The sequence below is a fragment of the Metopolophium dirhodum genome, chromosome 7 (genome assembly GCF_019925205.1).
Source record: "Metopolophium dirhodum isolate CAU chromosome 7, ASM1992520v1, whole genome shotgun sequence".
Taxonomy (NCBI): Eukaryota; Metazoa; Arthropoda; class Insecta; order Hemiptera; family Aphididae; genus Metopolophium; species Metopolophium dirhodum.
In genome coordinates, this window is record NC_083566.1 from 16,640,341 (window position 1) to 16,659,559 (window position 19,219).

At 33.6% G+C, this 19,219-nt stretch overlaps 1 protein-coding gene across 4 annotated transcripts in view; it reads right to left on the bottom strand.

Moving 5' to 3' along the window:
* LOC132949283 (TOX high mobility group box family member 3-like) overlaps positions 1–19,219 on the bottom strand; it is a 112,829-nt gene that overhangs the window by 31,065 nt on the left and 62,545 nt on the right. For all 4 annotated transcript variants that reach the window (XM_061020091.1, XM_061020090.1, XM_061020092.1 and 1 more), the window contains one exon: positions 5,063–5,161. In XM_061020091.1, coding sequence (XP_060876074.1) covers positions 5,063–5,161 — 99 coding nt within the window. The remainder of the gene's footprint in view (positions 1–5,062; positions 5,162–19,219) is intronic.

The window sequence follows — 19,219 nt, forward strand, 5'->3', positions numbered from 1 at the left end:
AATTCAACAAATATCTCTCTCTCTCTACTCTGCCCACCCCTCACCCTGATCTACATTCTCCGGGCACCGTGGTAACACTTTTTCCCTCCTTCTTCGGCCATTTTATTAAGCATTCCATTAAAATTTATGACTTTTCTTTGTAGTCCAGTCTACACACACACACATACGATCTCGAATACTCAAATACAATTACAACACACCAGGTAAGAATACAACGCGCTCCGTCCAGCAGCCATCCGTTCTTCCCCCAAAAACAGACTGCATCGTCATAATATTCTTCTTCTCCTTCATCTCCATTCTTCGTACGCCAAAAACATCAACAAGTCTCCGCTGCTGTGTATAGGCGGTACAGCAGCTGCACAATATATTTTAGAGATGCATTTCCCTGGCACCCCCACCTCAGAATTTTGGATTCAAACCAAGGGCTTTCGTTTGTGCTACGTTTGTGCCGGATTGTGCTCGAATTTCATCGTTTGTGCTGCAACCCTTCTAAAGTTATAAGGGATAATGATTGGGGGTGCCAGCGAAACGACTGCACCCCCACCTCAGAATTTCGGATTCAAACCAAGGGCTTTCGTTTGTGCTACGTTTGTGCTGGATTGTGCTCGAATTTAATCATTTGTGCTGCAACCCTTCTAAAGTTATAAGGGATAATGATTGGGGGTGCCAGCGAAACGACTGCACCCCCACCTCAGAGTTTTCAAATATAAATTATGCCATTCGTTTGTGCTACATTTGTGCTGGTTTGTGCTCGAATTTTATCGTTTGTGCTGCAAACCCTAATGAGCTAGAATGGATCTTTAGTGGGGGTGCCAGCGAAACGGCTGCACCCCCACCTCCAAATTTTTGAATTTAAATTATGCCATTCGTTTGTGCTACGTTTGTGCTGGATTGTTCTCGAGTTTCATCGTTTGTGCTACAACCCCTAATGAACTACAGGGGATCATTAGTAGGAGGGGGTGGTATGGAGCCATAATGCAACCACAATTCAAAATATTGGTTCTCCAAATATGAGCCAATCTTTAGTAGTTTGCTACTGATATCCTGTACCATACAGTACTCTACTACTTCCGGAGTTATCCTTATAAATTTAATTAGGGGGTTGTAAAGACGAGCCGACACCCCCCATATTGAATTAATTGGTAAAAATGATCCATATATGTCATTAGTTATTTCTCGTAGTTTTTACGTTCAAATAACTTACTTGCATGAGTTTGATTTTAAAATTTACGTAATCGTAATAATTATTGTGAAAATTAAAATTCTCAAATGTACGTTTTTATCTTGCAAAACTATTAGAAATAACTAAATGGCGTACATAGATCATTTTTACTTTTACCGAAAAAATACGTATCCCTAACTGTTGAATCAAAGACCAAAACGAAACAATTTTAAAAAAAGTTAACCAAGGAAATACGTAATACGCGTGATTAAATCACTCAAAAATCAAAATAGACTTTAAAATTTAATAAAACACTTAGGTAAAGATATTTAACTATTTTTTTAAATTATGTAGTAAATAGTAATAAAATATATTGGCTTCAATAAATTTAATATTAAAATTAATTGATATTATATAAGTAGCTACCTTAGTTACCTTATTAAACTTATGTAGGTACCTATAATACTAGGTAGTATAGGTACCTATAATTCACAAAGCACCTACTTATGTACATGTACATTGTACACATTATATAAAACTTCACTGTTAATATTTATTATTATATAGTAAGCACTAAGCAGTATAACAGTATAGTACAATAATTGTAAGGTACAATAAATTATATTATACAATAAACAATATTATTTACTTATACTTTACGTTACACCTAACGTTTTATATAAATAGTTGCAAAACATCAATGTACAATTTGTGCAGGTTATAATATAAACTTTTATTTTATAATACTTACCTATGGTATTATACTGTAAAGTTTTTTCCTTGCCCAAGCCTAAAGTGATAACATTTTTAATTTTCATTAACAAACGTAGATTTTTTAAGACATAGCCACATAGGTATACAGGTCTGAAGCTATCTATGTGTTTTATTTTATCCTGATACGTGAGTTATAACTTACAAGACTTGTAATACAAGTATTATTTAAAAAAATTATAAGAATTTGATCATCGACTTCCAATCTACCCAAATATCGAGTTTCAGAAACTTGGTACAAAAACTAAACGTTTTCCAAAATACACATGGGGGAGGATTCGAGGACCCCCGACTGTGGGAGTACATTTTAGAGGGTCCTAAACCGAAACGTTTGGTGAAGAAACAGTCCCCTTAAGTTGAAACCTGGCCGAGAAATACTTAACTCAAAATTTGAATTCAATGATATAATATCATTGTATAAGAAAAACGATTCTGAGTAGATACGACGGTATGTCAGTCTAGGTTTAAGACATATTATATACTTATCTATGGTATTAAAAAAATAATTCACCTATAATAAATTCCAAATTAATCATATCACAATATCCATTAGGTACTTATAACGTGTTATACATCAACAACAAACCGTGATTTTTACTTTAGAAGTTTCAAGTACCCAAGAATAATATTGTACAATCACAACAAAATAACTAAAAAGAATATTCTAGGTTTTTTAATTTGTAATTCGTCCAAATTTGAACTTAAAATGACTATAAAAATAAACTGTGTTTATGTATTTTATAGATTTTTTGGTAACATAATTAACTACTTACGTGGAACCTTGTTTTAAATTTTCAATCCTTACCTATAAAAGTTGAACATTTTACAAATGATTAACTACAAAATAATTATTAAATTTTAAATTTGATAAATGTTGTCCAAATTTGAACTTTAAATGCATATAAAAAAAAATTGTGCCTATGTATTTTTAATATTTTTCAACTGATATTAGAACGATATATATCAGGAACCTTATATTAAATTTTCACGTTTTTTTACTCAACAAATAAAATTTTATTGATATTTATAGAAAAAAAAACTAAAAAAATTGAAAACTGACAATGTCCGTAAACCGTTCAAAAAAGTCAAATTATTTTCAAAATTTTATCGTGTATAGAAAATGCAAATATAAACAACCAGTGAAAATTTCATGCATCTATGGTCATTTGCTTTAGAGTTACACCAAAAACCAAAATCAATTTTGTTAAAAATCGATTTTGCGTAAAAATTCCCGTTTTTCCTTAATTTTTCTTTTGTTTTTCACGTCGCTTTTGAAAACTACCTGGAAATTTAACTTCTGATTTTGACCTCCCCAATGCACCAACGATATTCACTTTCTCATCAAACATAATACGGAAGTCGAAAATCGAAGCATTATTTCGACTACTTATCGTGTACACAGACACAAAAATTAAAAAATAAATTAAAAAATTAAAAAAAAATAAAAAAAAAACACACATCATTGTAAAATAAATACATTCATCGTTTCACTCAGAATCTAAAATGATATTGCTATTATTATATTAAAAATAATATTAAATTGTCGTGAGCCAAAACAAAATGTTTATGATGTGAGACAACTTACTATATGGGTTGAAAAATGAAACTACAAACGCTTCCCCTGTCTCAAGTATATTCACAATTTATTACAATTACGTGTATTTTAAAATTAAACTCCTACAATTAAGTTATTTGAACTCAAAAACTACGAGAAATAATTAATGCACACCCATGGGCTATAGATCATTTTTACCTTCCGACCACAAGTGATTTCCGATAAAACTCTAGGGGCTGTCCTCGTTTTAGGCATTCCAGAGCATCTCCTCGTAAGAAAGACTTATAATTTTTTTAATGAGCAAAGAAATAATAACGAAGGAGACAAAGAGTACAAAATAAATAAGCACTAACTTAGTCAAAACCAATGGGACTGATTTGGACCAAACAATTCAATATGGGGGGTGTCGGCTCGTCTTTACAACCCCCTAATTAAATTTATAAGGATAACTCCGGAAGTAGTAGAGTACTGTATGGTACAGGATATCAGTAGCAAACTACTAAAGATTGGCTCATATTTGGAGAACCAATATTTTGAATTGTGGTTGCATTATGGCTCCATACCACCCCCTCCTACTAATGATCCCCTGTAGTTCATTAGGGGTTGTAGCACAAACGATGAAACTCGAGAACAATCCAGCACAAACGTAGCACAAACGAATGGCATAATTTAAATTCAAAAATTTGGAGGTGGGGGTGCAGCCGTTTCGCTGGCACCCCCACTAAAGATCCATTCTAGCTCATTAGGGTTTGCAGCACAAACGATAAAATTCGAGCACAAACCAGCACAAATGTAGCACAAACGAATGGCATAATTTATATTTGAAAACTCTGAGGTGGGGGTGCAGTCGTTTCGCTGGCACCCCCAATCATTATCCCTTATAACTTTAGAAGGGTTGCAGCACAAATGATTAAATTCGAGCACAATCCAGCACAAACGTAGCACAAACGAAAGCCCTTGGTTTGAATCCGAAATTCTGAGGTGGGGGTGCAGTCGTTTCGCTGGCACCCCCAATCATTATCCCTTATAACTTTAGAAGGGTTGCAGCACAAACGATGAAATTCGAGCACAATCCGGCACAAACGTAGCACAAACGAAAGCCCTTGGTTTGAATCCAAAATTCTGAGGTGGGGGTGCCAGGGAAATGCACCTATATTTTAGGCGACAATATAGATTCGAGTGAACACGTCACGCAATAGTGTACGGCGATATCAACAAAATATCGCCGTCGAATAGATGGTACGATTTTATCGTTAAAAAAATTAATATACTCGAACGCCAAATCGCTCGAACAATGCGACATTATTTCCGTGAGAATTTTAACGTAATATTGTTTGTTCGACACAAAATATGGCTTTGCTGTGGTTTTATATACTCCGAAAGTGATGCATTTCGAAACACTTAGGTATTGTAAAATAAAATAACGCCAACTACGATAAAATATCGAGTATCATGTTGTATAGTGATAATAATTATTATTATACGATCCCATTTCAATCACTACCCGAGCCACGAACGTAAAATAACATTTAGGTATACGTAATAGTTAATATTGCAACCAAAAGGAGACTCACGTGTTCCGCCATGCTTGTGTAGTGGTTGTTGTTGTTATTGTTGTTGTTGTTGTGCATGTTGTGGGCCACCGATAGAGACAAGTCCAGGTTGTCGGTCCTCTGGAAACAAAAATAAAACGAAAAAACGTTTAGAACATCATTCTCGTAACACTAATGTAATATATTATTATTATATCGTTGCAGTGTTGTATACACGGCCGCAAACCGTAGACGAACACACGATTTTTACCGAAGGGAGCGCAGAATAACGGAACGTTATAATAATAATTACTCGGAGGGCAACTGCTGCAGCGGCAGTCGACAACGTGTCTGAGCAGTGGTTCTCATCGTGTGTGACGTTGCTCGCCAGAAAACGCGTATTTTACAAACCTATCGGATTTTTTCCTCTTACTGTTGTTATCGCACAGCAGCTCCCCCACCCCTCGCTGCCACCACGGGGCTCCTTCACCGGAAATGTCATCCCGTACGCGTCTAAGTTAGTCCGAGTCTTACACACGAATACGATAAGTACAATCTAATTGAATATTAAATATCAATTAGTACACAATTAGTAATTACTTTTCGAAACCCACAATCGGTACGATTATACCAGCTTACATTATAACAAGTGTATATACCGTATAATACGGTATTACCGACTGCCATGATTGTCGTTCGACGTTACATAATATTATTATTATAATATTGGGAATCACTGTCGAAATACGAATGCCGGTACCATCGCATACGGTTTAATGATTTTATACCGATAATAAATCAAAACCTATGCAAAAGAAAATTACTATTTAATAATATATTATACTATTAAAATCAGAGGCACACCGAACAATGTACATCTAATTAATGTGAAGCCGATAAATAATTATCGTGATATTGAAATGTAAGTACGAACGTGTATATACCACTGCGGTACGTTACGCCTTCGCGCGTAAAGGGTAGAACTAGGTGTATACGACCTAATGAATCGTATACACGAAGACAAAAAAAAAAAACATTAATTTAGGGTTGTGTTATTGATTACATTATTGTCCGTGGTAGGTACCACCTTAAATATTGTTTTTAAAAAAAAAAAACTTTTTTACGTTCGGAACAAAGGAATACGTTTGTAGGTAAAGTAATTATTTTATTATTCATTAATTTCACGTGTTACGTTACTTCTGAAACCGTGACAGTGTCACACATAATTCAATTTTAGTATAAGTTATTATTATAAAAATTGATTTTTTTTTTTTTTTGGTGACCCCGACAACAACTGCATAATATAATATTTTATACTATACACATTATTATTGTATGTCTATATAGATACAAATTAGTGTACCTGTCGTTTAAACGACTTAGAGATTGGTGGGCGGAGTGTGGTTAGAAAAGTCGGAATATACTTCCCGATCCAATCAAAAATGTTATTAATATTATGTTAATATTATTTATAGGTAATTCAACAGTCGTGTTATGGAGAATGGAGATAGGTACTCCGCCGAAAAGAGTAAATCTGTTATTAAATTTCGGTTGATAAAAATGATAATAATTATCCGTGACGTCCGTCCTTCGGTCACTGCGGCGGAGGACCACCCAAACAATAACTACACCACAACGTCCGCCCCGCGACGTCCCCTGCAAACGGAACACTGCCGACGGACGGGGTAAACAGCGCAAACACGCGCCCCGGACAAAAGCAAACACGAAAACTAGTTTTCCACGTCAAGTAAATGTCAAATAAGCTCTGCCGTTGTAAATACCACCATTTATATATTATATTATTTTTCTTTTATTTACAATTGTCTCGTTTATTACCCGACCTCATTGTCTGCGATCTGCCGCCGCCGCTTTCAATTTATTTATTTTATACCGAACAATAAAGAACCGACTACTCATCTATCTCTCTCGATCTATCCATATCTCTTTCTTTCTCTCACTCTGTCTGTCTGTCTGCCTCTCTCTCTCTCTCTCTCCATCCCTCCCTCCCACTCTTCCTCACTCCTTCACTCACTCTCTCTCCCACTCTCCCTCGCACACCGTATACCTGTCTATAACTCTCATACACTTCGTCCTCTTCATCCTTCGCACATAGCCGTCACCCTTAAAAAAAAATATAAAAAATACTTCACCCCAGACGTACATTATTCTTATTTGGAAAACACAAGGTTAAGAATTAATATCAGGCCGCTCGTAATTGATGACGTACCGGTCGACCGTTTATTATACCCACTGCAACGGCAATGTTGTATCTACCTATGTATATAATATGGTTTATCCTCCCCGGACAGACGATGTGACACAACGATGTAAATTGCACCTATAAAATATCAATCGAATGTGACCGGACAGAATATTGCGATTTTTTTTCCGTTAGGTATTTATTATTATTAGTTTTTGTTTTTTTCACCTTTCACCAAAAATCTAAAACAAATGCTTGCCCCGTAAAAATAATGCAATAGATAATGCGTTACTCTACAAGCTCACCTAGCTTTATTTTAATTCGGTATACGACATACACTTTTTATTCTTTCAATTTATATAAAAGGATTATTGTAAACTTTCTGCGAAACTAACGAACGACTTAAAGAACACTCGTGCAGTTTAATTTAACTTTTTAAAACTATTACGGCATAATATTTATATCGTGTGATGCACGGGAAATATATGTAAATATTCCTCCGCACTATACTCTACTCCTCTGCCGAATGTTTTATATAAATAAATAACCCACCGTCAGAGGCAATTAAATCGCTCTAATGGGCGAAGATGGCGGCGGCGATGGGAGGGGGAAGTCGAGGAGGAGCGCGGCTCCCCAAGCAGTATTGATTATAAAGTGCGCATATAGAAAGAGATTCGAATCGGCTTAAAGTATACAGCTGTGTACAAGAGCTAAGAAAGATTGAAAGGTACTGATGCGTAGGTAAACAATTTTCCCCATATTATTCGTAGTAATGATTATTTTGAAGAAAAAGAAAAGGTTTGTATATAATGTATAAAGACCTATTAATCGGATTAACGCACGTATTCATAAACCTCTTATTTTTTGAAACTTAACAGACTGTGATGGTTTTTTATCCACATGTAAATCGAACCATTGTGTTACACTGCAACATTGTTTTATTTTTTTCTCATTTCAGTGGTTTTAAAGTTTGAAATTAAGCATAATATTGTACCGTGTTTGTATCATTATGATGATTGTTCACAAATACAAAATTAACTTGGTAGGTATAAGTAAAATGACGGCCGGGAAAACGAAAAATAAGACCACGTGAAACAGTTCGTTTTAATAATAACAATATATATTATGTTGCCGGACCAATGATATTGCAGCATACTATATTATCATAATAATATATATATCATAGTACGGCCATTATTGGAAGAAAAAAATCGTCTACTCTAATTATTACTAAAACATAGGTATTATATTATTATATCGGGTTAAAAGTCGTAAAATCTTAGAACGTAAATTCAAACGGAAAAAGTTTTAATGAAAAATGCTAAACATGTTTTTTATATGTAATATATATATACATTTTTATTAGGTAATAAAGTGTAGCGCGTTTTCCAGGAGTATAGGCTATTGTTCGGTACTATTAAAAAACGCACTCGCGTATTATACCTATGTAATAATATAATATTACGCATCATATACATAACATATATTATATTATATACAGACGATTCACATTGAAAACTGGTCGGGGACTAAACGATTCACGTTTAATTGCGTACGCTCATGCTGTATATAAGTGTGCGTGTGTGTTTATATTTGTTTATATTATTTACTTGGCATTATTTTAATGTGTTTTTCGTCGTGGTACCGATAGCAGGTAGTTAAAATTGTCCCCGTCGACGTGGATACATATTATGCAGCATAGGCACACACAACAGCAATATAGTGTAATGATATTATATATTATATTATTTTATATTATGCATAATATTGTAAGCAGCTCATGTAAGTCGTGTGTTTTGCTTTGTTTTCCGCCATATTCAGCAGGTATAATAATAATAATAATAATAATAACAATAATGTGCATTACAATTGTTATTATGATAAAAATATGATAACACGAGTTCAACTCCCACGATTCCTTATACGATCACGAACGAGATCGTCGGTGGTGGGATTGTGTTTTTCGTTTGTCGTTTATTATGATGTACCCTGTACGTACCTAACTACATCAGCCTCGAAATTAGTCGCAACGCACACTATAAACGCATATTACGTATATTATAATCAGCACTTGCAACTAAATGGATTTGAATAATATTTTTAAAAAAAGCTATACATAATAATATTCAAAATCTGATTCGACACAAATTAATTTGAAAATACATACAACTTGAATTCAAAAATGTTTGTATTTTGCATATTTTTGCATATTTTACCAAAAATTAAGTAATTTTGCATATATTTAATAAGATTCTACATACTAACATATAGTTTGTTAGTAAATCAACAAAAAAATATTTCTAATATAAAATAAATCTAATTTAAAAATAAAAAACTTCCACCATCTTTATATATTTTGAATACGCATATTTAATAATTATTTTTTATTTTGGATAATTTATATATTTAATAGGTGTATACGAATATTTTAAGTATAATTAAAAATAAAATATTCCGTTTTAATAATATTAATATTTTTAATATTTAACAATATAAAAAAACACACTTCATTTTTTTTACATATTATTACAGTTTTTAAGAATTAACAAGTTTTTTCTCATATTAATGCATATGTTTTGGTAAAAAAAAAATACATATTTAAGATTTTCAGTTCACATGCATTATGCACATTATGAACATGTATTATTGGTTTTTTGTGGATAAAGTTCCGAGCATGGGTGATAATAATATTGTCCTTTTATTTATTTGAACAGTCGATAATATTCCCTCATTCCCGCGGATGACCGCGATTAAATCGATTGGCGCTCATTCAAGCTCCGTGTGCTCTATTTATTGCAATACTAAATGAAAAAGCCGTCCAATGAGCACAATATGATAATATACTATTATTATTCATGTATAATATATTGTATAATATTATTATTATGTGCGTTACTTTCTCGGCGATTGCGTCATTTGAAAAATATCTATAATATATTATATTATTATTATTGTCCCGTGCACAATGAAATATTATTTATTACACGTTTTCGTAAGTAATTGGACGATAATTATGGTTGGTTATTTTATTTATTTTCTTATCCTCCCGCCCCCGTTTAATGAAAAATAACCGAGTAAATGGGTTAATATGTCGTTTTCTCGTGTTTTTAAATGTTTGTGTTCTCGCGTGATTTATTGCCCTTGGCTCGGACGCAAAAAAGACATTTGCGCAAAATCACTGCCCGATGCCAAGTTATGCATCTCAGCCGACCGAGTGGTTTATGCGCATGTTATACAATAAGTGCCAATCAGATATTGTATATATTTAATTTTTTTTATAAACATATGTATTTATAATTTTTTATCGCTAATGTGATTTATTCGGTCCCACTAAGAAAATTAACAGGTATACAAGAGTTCAATGCCCGCGATCAATATTATCGAAATGCAAGAACGAGTGTTCCTTTTATTTTTTAATCTATACTTTGAATATTATGTTACAGGTTTGCCTATAAAATATAGAAATGTTTACTAAAAATACGCGATGATATTGTTGTGCGACTATATAATAATATGACGTGTGTCGGTTTCCCGGATTTGAGAATATTATAGTAACGAATCGCGTCGCGACAACCGAAATTCATAGAACTAAATCCTCGATGACAATTGACAATATTGTATTATAATATATATGTAACATAGTACATGTATGTATTAGTTTACGTCACAATGTCACATCCTCTACTCGAGTTCATTAAAACTTATTTGAACTACCTCAAATTGTTTATTGTACTATTTGCTTAACATATTATAACTTCTAATGTGCTAATGCATAATTCAAGGTTTTATTTCTTAACGGTTAGGTCTACATGTGCCGAACTCAACAATATTAATGGTATGACCGTATAATAATATGTATAAGTGTTATAGGTACACACTTGGCAAATTTTTATCTCACTAGTCGCAACTTGTGAGTTATGTCAACGCGAATGATTTTCGCAAACACATTTCGGATGATTATCTTAATACAACGTTTTTAATTCTTCGTGAATGTTTAGAGCACTGTAAAAATAGAATCCGAGGTCACCTTTTTATCAGGGTCATATAATTTAATCAATATCCTTGGAGTTCGCGTACCTACATTTTACACTTAAATATAGACTTTTACGTTATTCGTTATCAGAATACTGTTTGCGCATTTTATATAAGTGTACAATCGCACATTAAAAATGGAATGTTCAATTAATTTTTTAAGCCCACTGTATGCATTTTTCAGTTTATGTTATATTAAAACTAATGAACTGTAATTTTAAACTCGGAATATTGTGGTTGATATATGGGTAATTCAAATAATGTCTTACGAGTCTGCGCGACAAATTCGATATCGAAAAAACTAACGATTGACAATCAAAAATTGTTGACACGCGATATGCAATATATATTATATAATAATAATCTTGCCGTGGGTTTTCATTATTTGTATTATTTCACAAAGCTATATTCTTGGAAACGATAGAAGGATAACAAAGACATTCAAATTCAAAGTGGAATCCCTAAGAGGGATTTAATAATAAAAATAAAAAAAAAAACTGAAAAGGGGACTTCTCCTCGATGTACTTAATGAGCTCAAAAAGGCTAGAAGTGAAAATAAGTCAAAAGAAATGAACAAGCCAATTGTTAAAACAAGAGTCTGCGGTTCAATGGATTCAAGCAATTTATCATTAATTAGATAATAAAAAATGCATGGGTTGGTTTTCAAAGGAAATTTATATCATAAAATGAAAAATGAGCATTCAAATCGGTGATCTGATGTACCTAATCACATTATATATTAATTCGTACTAGGGTTCGAGTCTACCAAAGGGAATTCATTTATCATTTCGCATTATTTTTTTTTATACATCTGAATAAAATAGAAATGTTTAACGTGCCCTGACTAAACGTGTTTATTATTTTTAATATTTTTAAAACAAAGTAAAGTTCTTATGCGAAGCAGTTGCAGGTATTAAATTTGTACAATAAATCAAGAATAATCATTAATTATACGCTGCACACCAATAAATGTTAATTGAACTCAAATCGAATGACTCGACAGTAGGTTTTCATCTGATTCCTCAAGTGCATCTTTCATGGTTAGTTTCATATTATAATATGTGACATATACAATTTATTATTTCTTTTTTCGTTGACTTGACAATTAATTAATATTGCATACGGCGAAGTTGCAGCTGGGTTACGCAAATGCCGTTACGAAACAAAGGACTTTTAAAAAGCATTTCGCCACCGTTTCTTAGAGTTTTAATTTTGTTTACTTTGACCCGTACGTCATTGTCCACGTTTACGTGAATTGTTTCCAAAACATTGCATTAAGTACGGTTGTTAAACATTTTATATTTACGGTCAAATCAGTGGTTTATTTTGTAAAATAAAATACAACTTTATCACGGCCCGTGTCGTCACGGCTGGCTGTCTCACTACCTCCACCCCACCAACACCAACACGCAACTCACCCACACGCACCATCTGGAGACTCTTCGAAACTTCTCATAGAATTTTCCAAGGAATTATGATTCGACAACAGTATTATTCATTATAACGTGCAGACTTATAATGCCAAAACTCCTAAGCTGAATAATAACTCAGATATTGTGCGGCTCTGGTGGCTCTACTGAGAATGCTGAATCGTTTATAGAAATTAATTACGTAAGCGTCGTTAGTTTTTTTTCATTTAAAATTTATTAACCCATCTCGAGTCTGACGATATACTAATGAATGTATAAATCTCACGAAATTATGTTTAGGCCTTATAACAGACCGTGGATTATTATTCTTTCGTTTACTGGTTTCGTCTATCAACGCGTTTGACCTCAACCCCTACTCCGTGTCTTAATAAATGACGGCGCTAATAACACGTTCCAAATGTATTTTATTATTATTATTGTTTGTGTCTACTATATTATATTACCATGTACAGGGTGCACGGTCTTCACTATCGTCGTGTTCAGTCGTTTATAACGTAGGTACCTATTATATTTTACCTAGTATTAGACCCCGCGACTGATGCTGTGGCTTAAACTGTATATAATATAAAAATACTGAAATATGCTTACATCTTTTTTTCTTTTTTTTCTGTGGCATCGACGACGTTGTCGGAACTGATTAAGGCATTGCATCGACAAAACTATGCTTAAATCTGAAATCTGCATTATTCCAATGCCCGTTATAGACGGAAATGCACTATATAATTGTTCGACTATATTTAAATGCTTACTGCACGAATGCTCGAGCCCCTGTAAATCAGCCGTCTAGGATTTTAACGATGAAAAATTCGTCGGTGCACACTATAAACAAGTCGAGACGCCCCGCAAATGCAGTAGGTTAGGTTAACTCAGTCGTACGATTATAATGGTTTTTAATTTTTGTAAATTATCTCATCGTCTGCTATATGTATCGAAAACCGCGTCCATATTCGACGCACTCGCAGCCACAGGACTTCGCGTCACGAGAACCGGGCTCATCACTGCGACATGCAGTGACGTAGGTACTCAATATCACTCATCATCGTTAAGTTCTTAATATTATCTGAATTCAAGTCTAGCCGGCAAACGGGAAGCCATCAATCAAAATTGCGCTCGAAACGAAATTGATCATCGTTTGGACAAACTTGTTACATAATTGTATTATTGTCGACTCGGAGGGGCCCCTCACACACGCACGTGCTAGCCACAATAATATGTATATGCTCCTAATACCTATTATTATATTACCTTATTGTATTATTAATTGTTATTATCATATACGATACAAACCAGTGTACTTATTCATTTTTTTAACTGAAATAACGGAACGGCGCAGCGTTTGTGCGACGTCAGTCCTTTTATTATCATGTAAGTACATTAAATATAGTTTGAAGGCACAATTTGGTGGCGAAGTGGGAGGGGGTGCATATAATACCAGCCGTTTTGAAAATAGCACTCTCCTAACTTATCTACTTTTAATTTATTATTATTTTATATGTTAATAATATTAATGTCATGTACAATACCATTATTAAATATGGAGTTTTCTTAGTGGTGATGGCTGAGTGAGGGGAGTGAGCTGCTAATCGTGTAATCCATAATCACAAGACTTACTGAAAAAATAGGACTTTCAACACCCCCGGTTTTTTCACTGAATTACGCTCCTGGTGCTACATATAAAATTTTCGGAATCGACTTGGTGTACTTTCAAAAACTATGATATTATAATATATTACATTAATATAAACGCGACGACGAACGGACAATTTAGGAGGACTGAGGAGTTTATTCGCCACCGCAGCCATCGACGTTGTTTGTTTAGAAGACGTCGTGACCTTCGGTGTTTCGTTCTTATAGTGGATATTATTATCATTATTATTACGGACCCGCGTGGACCACATTCGAAAATATCCCATAATTAAGTATAAAATAGTACGACAAAACGTCAATAACGATGATTTAAAATTCATTTTTTTCCCTCTTTTTACATAATGCGGGGCTATTACTGCACACGTACCCATAAAATAGACGTACCAAATACAATTTAAACCGGTTTCGTACACAAAATAGTAATAATAAAAATCTAATCTATCTAATTACATATTTAAACCGCTGAATGGTGCTCGTGAATTCGATCCCCATAATTAATTTTTTTTTCTAATTTTAATAATTCTAAAGAACACAATATTCTACGTGTATAATACATTATATTTTATATTGTATGATTATACATAGACGCAATGTATCGACATAATGTATATGTGAACAAGACGACGATAATATTATCAAACTGTAATTGTTATTATTCGTTCGTATAAAATATGTTATTAAACCGAAGATGGGGCTTACAAAAAACTGAAAAACAATAATAATTTCTAGCTGCACCTACATCATGCATATCAGCTATTATAATATTGTACCCATATTATCGTCCAACCTGCCCGACGGCAATATAATAATAGCTAACGACGCGTTAGAATAATATCATTAAAATGATTGGCGGCCGTCAATATTTGCGACCATCGCGTGAAACTATAACGTTTTCAATGCGCACTGATATAATATTGTGTGTGGACTGTCGTGGAGAGAGAGAATATTATTCCATTGTAGTGCGAGCACTAAAGTGCGTAAAACGTCGCCATTTAATAATATTATATTATTATAAACTGTAATAATATTATATAAAATATGTTGCGCTGCCATTCGAATTACTTTATAATAACACAGCCACTTCGTTCTCGTACATAATAATAATAATATGTAAACGGCGCGCGGCAGCGTCGGTAAACGTATTGAATTACCCGGTATAAAAATTATCATTGCTTTGAAATTATGTACTGTCGTGACCTGTTACCTGGTTAGCACCACTTTATAATCGGATATAATATGGCAGAAATCGTTCGCACGATCACAATATTATATGTAAATCGTATAAATCGTTTTTGTTTCCTTTTGGATACATAAATATACAATATACATAATATTATTATACAATATATTATCTACTTTTTATACATAAATAGGTAACCCTACAAGAAATTCATTGCAGATATTATTAAAATTCGTTTTTTAAATCATCTATCATTAGGTACACTATTGTTTGTCAGATTTTATTTAGAATAAATAATTAGTTTGTTATTATTATTCAGAATTCGTATCGAAAAGCAATCAATAGGTACATTTTTAACATACGATGTGTTATACACCTATATAAACACACACAATGGAAACAACATAATATTCTATTTCATTCTTACAACAACAATAATAATTAATGACCGAGTAATTTCAATATGGCAGTCCACATATCTTCGTGATGATTTTTTTCTTTCATAATGACGAAAATATTTTCTATACACGTATACATATTTTATAACAAGCAACAATAATTAATTTCATTCGGCTCAGCAAACATCATTAATACTAGTCTATGACGACGAGACGATAATAATATTATTACGGTTTAATAATAAAAGATTTTCATGTTCATTAGAGTATTCGTTTTGTGGGCATGTCCCAAGCTTAGAAACGTATAATGACTAAGGATATTTCTTCTTTTCTTTGTACCACATCGTATATTTTGTGTGTGTGTGTGTGTGTGTGTGGCTGTGTGTTATAATATAATATTATTACGTATGTATACAAATGCATTTATTTATTTATTATTACTGTTGTTATAACTTTGTATGCCGTTTCTCGGTGCTCAGCGGTTAAACGACGGAAAACACACTGACGAAATCTCCAAAGGGATCGTTATAACTACGGCCAATGTAATGATCGGGTCTCCCGAAAAGTCCTAAGTACACTATTACCGGACGATGCAAACATTATTCCCCGTACGTTTGTACGAATTATATTTATAATATATATTATGCATTAAATATTGTAAGCTGTAAGATAATGCTGGTAGGTATAATAATGATACAAACAAAAATTGTGCTCGATTCATCGCCGTCGTCAGCGCGCGGTTGAATTGTAATCCTAGTCAATCGTGTTTCGAAGCTAATAACGCACCGAGAGGCTTTGCCAGAAACTGAATTGACCTTTAGCGGCAATAAAAACTCGATTTTACATTGTATGACCTTTTCGCTTACGCTGACATTTTGATTCGTGCCCTGTTATTTATTAAATTTCACTACGTTTCAGTGTTCCTCTGTCACCCACTCCCCCACGCTGAACTCTCTCCCTCACCCTCTCACACTGCGTGTTTATCATCGAATAAAATCTAATTAATATTTTTTCGAATTTAAACGGTCGAGGTTAATGGACAAAAAGAAAATGTGATCAAACACTATAGTCTACTGCAGTAGATAATAATGACCACCGGCACCAGGAGTCGTAATTCAACCCGTCTTCTGATTCGTATTTTTAATGATAGGTATAATAATTATAGCTTAGGATTATTTAAAACTCAACTAATGATCTGATAATGCGATGCGACGTGACTACGAGCTCACATATATTTATGTATAATAATGATTTAGAAGGTTTTCGTGATGGCCGTCGGGCTTATAAATACAAAGCTGAAAATTTTAAATCGACAATTTTTTTAGGAGTTAAAATAGTGATTAGGTACACAGAATACAAATAAATTATTGTTATTTGTTAATTATCATGTGTTACGATTTGTGGCCCCAACTATCGCCTCGTTCAAATTTGGGCAGTCATATAATATTATAATAAAATGCTTGAAACTAATTATTCCAATGTACAATTACTACATAAACGTCCATTTCTACCAAAAATAGTAATTAATGAATAACGGCGGTGGCGGAGGCATAAAAAAAACAAAATCATAATTAGCGAAATAACTCACACGAACGTGGGGAGGGCGCGCGCGTGCGTGTGTATTTTATTCTCATACAAGTTTTGAAACATTGCCAGAGAACAATATTATTAATCAAAATGAAAAAAATAATAAAATAACTGATCATTTGGAAATGTTTCGCGTTCTAAAGTTAGACCGGTGCGTCATATCATTTAAACGGACACAGCCACGAACGGTACGAATTCACCTAATGCATTTTCCCACATTGTCGGAGGCTGTTGTTTTATTATCATTATTATTGTAATTAACGACCGTTATTTTAATGGCGAAAATTATTATGGGCCCGGCCGAATATCCAGTTCCTTCGATATCCGACGACGGTTTATAGCGATTAGAGCGTATTGCCTATATGTATTAATATTGTATTTTCAAAACATGCGTTTTTCGAATGGAATATTAACGCCATAGTACAATGTTGTGTATAAATGTAAAAAATAAAATACGGTCGTCTTCTTTGTAGTTCGGTAATCATGCTCGTCCGTGCAATAATCGTGCACGGGTAGAGGAATAAATCGAACCTAGACGGACCGAAATCAAAAACGAAAACGAAAAAAGCTTTTACCGTCACTAATAGTCGGTCGGCCGTGACAATATATCATAGTATGTTTTATACTGGGTACACTCTGAAACAATGGAAATCGATAATGAGCGTACAAAATTAGTGCAAACGAATTAATATCACCTGGCACTCAGTGCAGACATAATATAATAGGTACACTGCGGTGTTGCCATGCGGTCGGATTTTACTGGTCAAGGTTGGTCGCGAGCTCGAAGCGTATTTTATCGCCAACAGGTGTTATAATATCGTTGTGACCGCGTCAAGTGCAACTACATAACATTATCAATGTATGCTTCGGTCCCCGTCTTAAAATCCGTGGCTTACACGTGGTATACTCGTGTTGATTTTTGAAAAATATTATCTTGTACCAAGAGATCTTTGGTTTTATTTTTATTGTTTTTTTATACGTCATGTCTTGACATTTTTCAGTCCTCAAGATATAAGTTATAACTTTATAAGTTATAACTGTGCACCGGGTGTCGCGTTTATCGGTCCCAGGAGAAATTATTAGCCTTTTGAAAGGATAATAAAATAACTTATCAATATAATTTATCATACACCAGCTACCGTCGGTGTACTATAATACATGATGTATAGGCACATTCGATAAACGACGATCGGCGAAAAACTACAAGCCTAAGCACAGACCTACACACATATATAACATAATAATCGGGGTTTAGACCCGACATAATGGTGAGGGGTATATATAATAATAGTAATAATAATAACACTGCCGAACACGGTCGTCGTCGTCGACCCGAGATTACACATCTGGTGCTCAGTAATTTCCACTAAACATAACCAGTTTTTTTTCTCCTCCTTACAACGTTCTCCTCCTCACTGCCTTTTATAAAAAAAATAATAATAACACCGTTTCCAGTGCATCGACTAAGTATAGACCATAGACGTAGCCACGTATATCCACGTACTGTATTATAATACTATACGTGTTTTCGGAAAATCTAATCGTCGTCGGGAAAAAATTAAAATACAAAAAAAATACAACATAAAAACGCGTTCAAATCTTTACCATACTATCAAATTACCGCAATATTACTAAAAACCACTTTATTACGCGTTCAGTAAAAACACACACATGGTTTTTTTTTATAGGTTTATAGAATATAATTTAGTGGCGAGATTGCGAGAA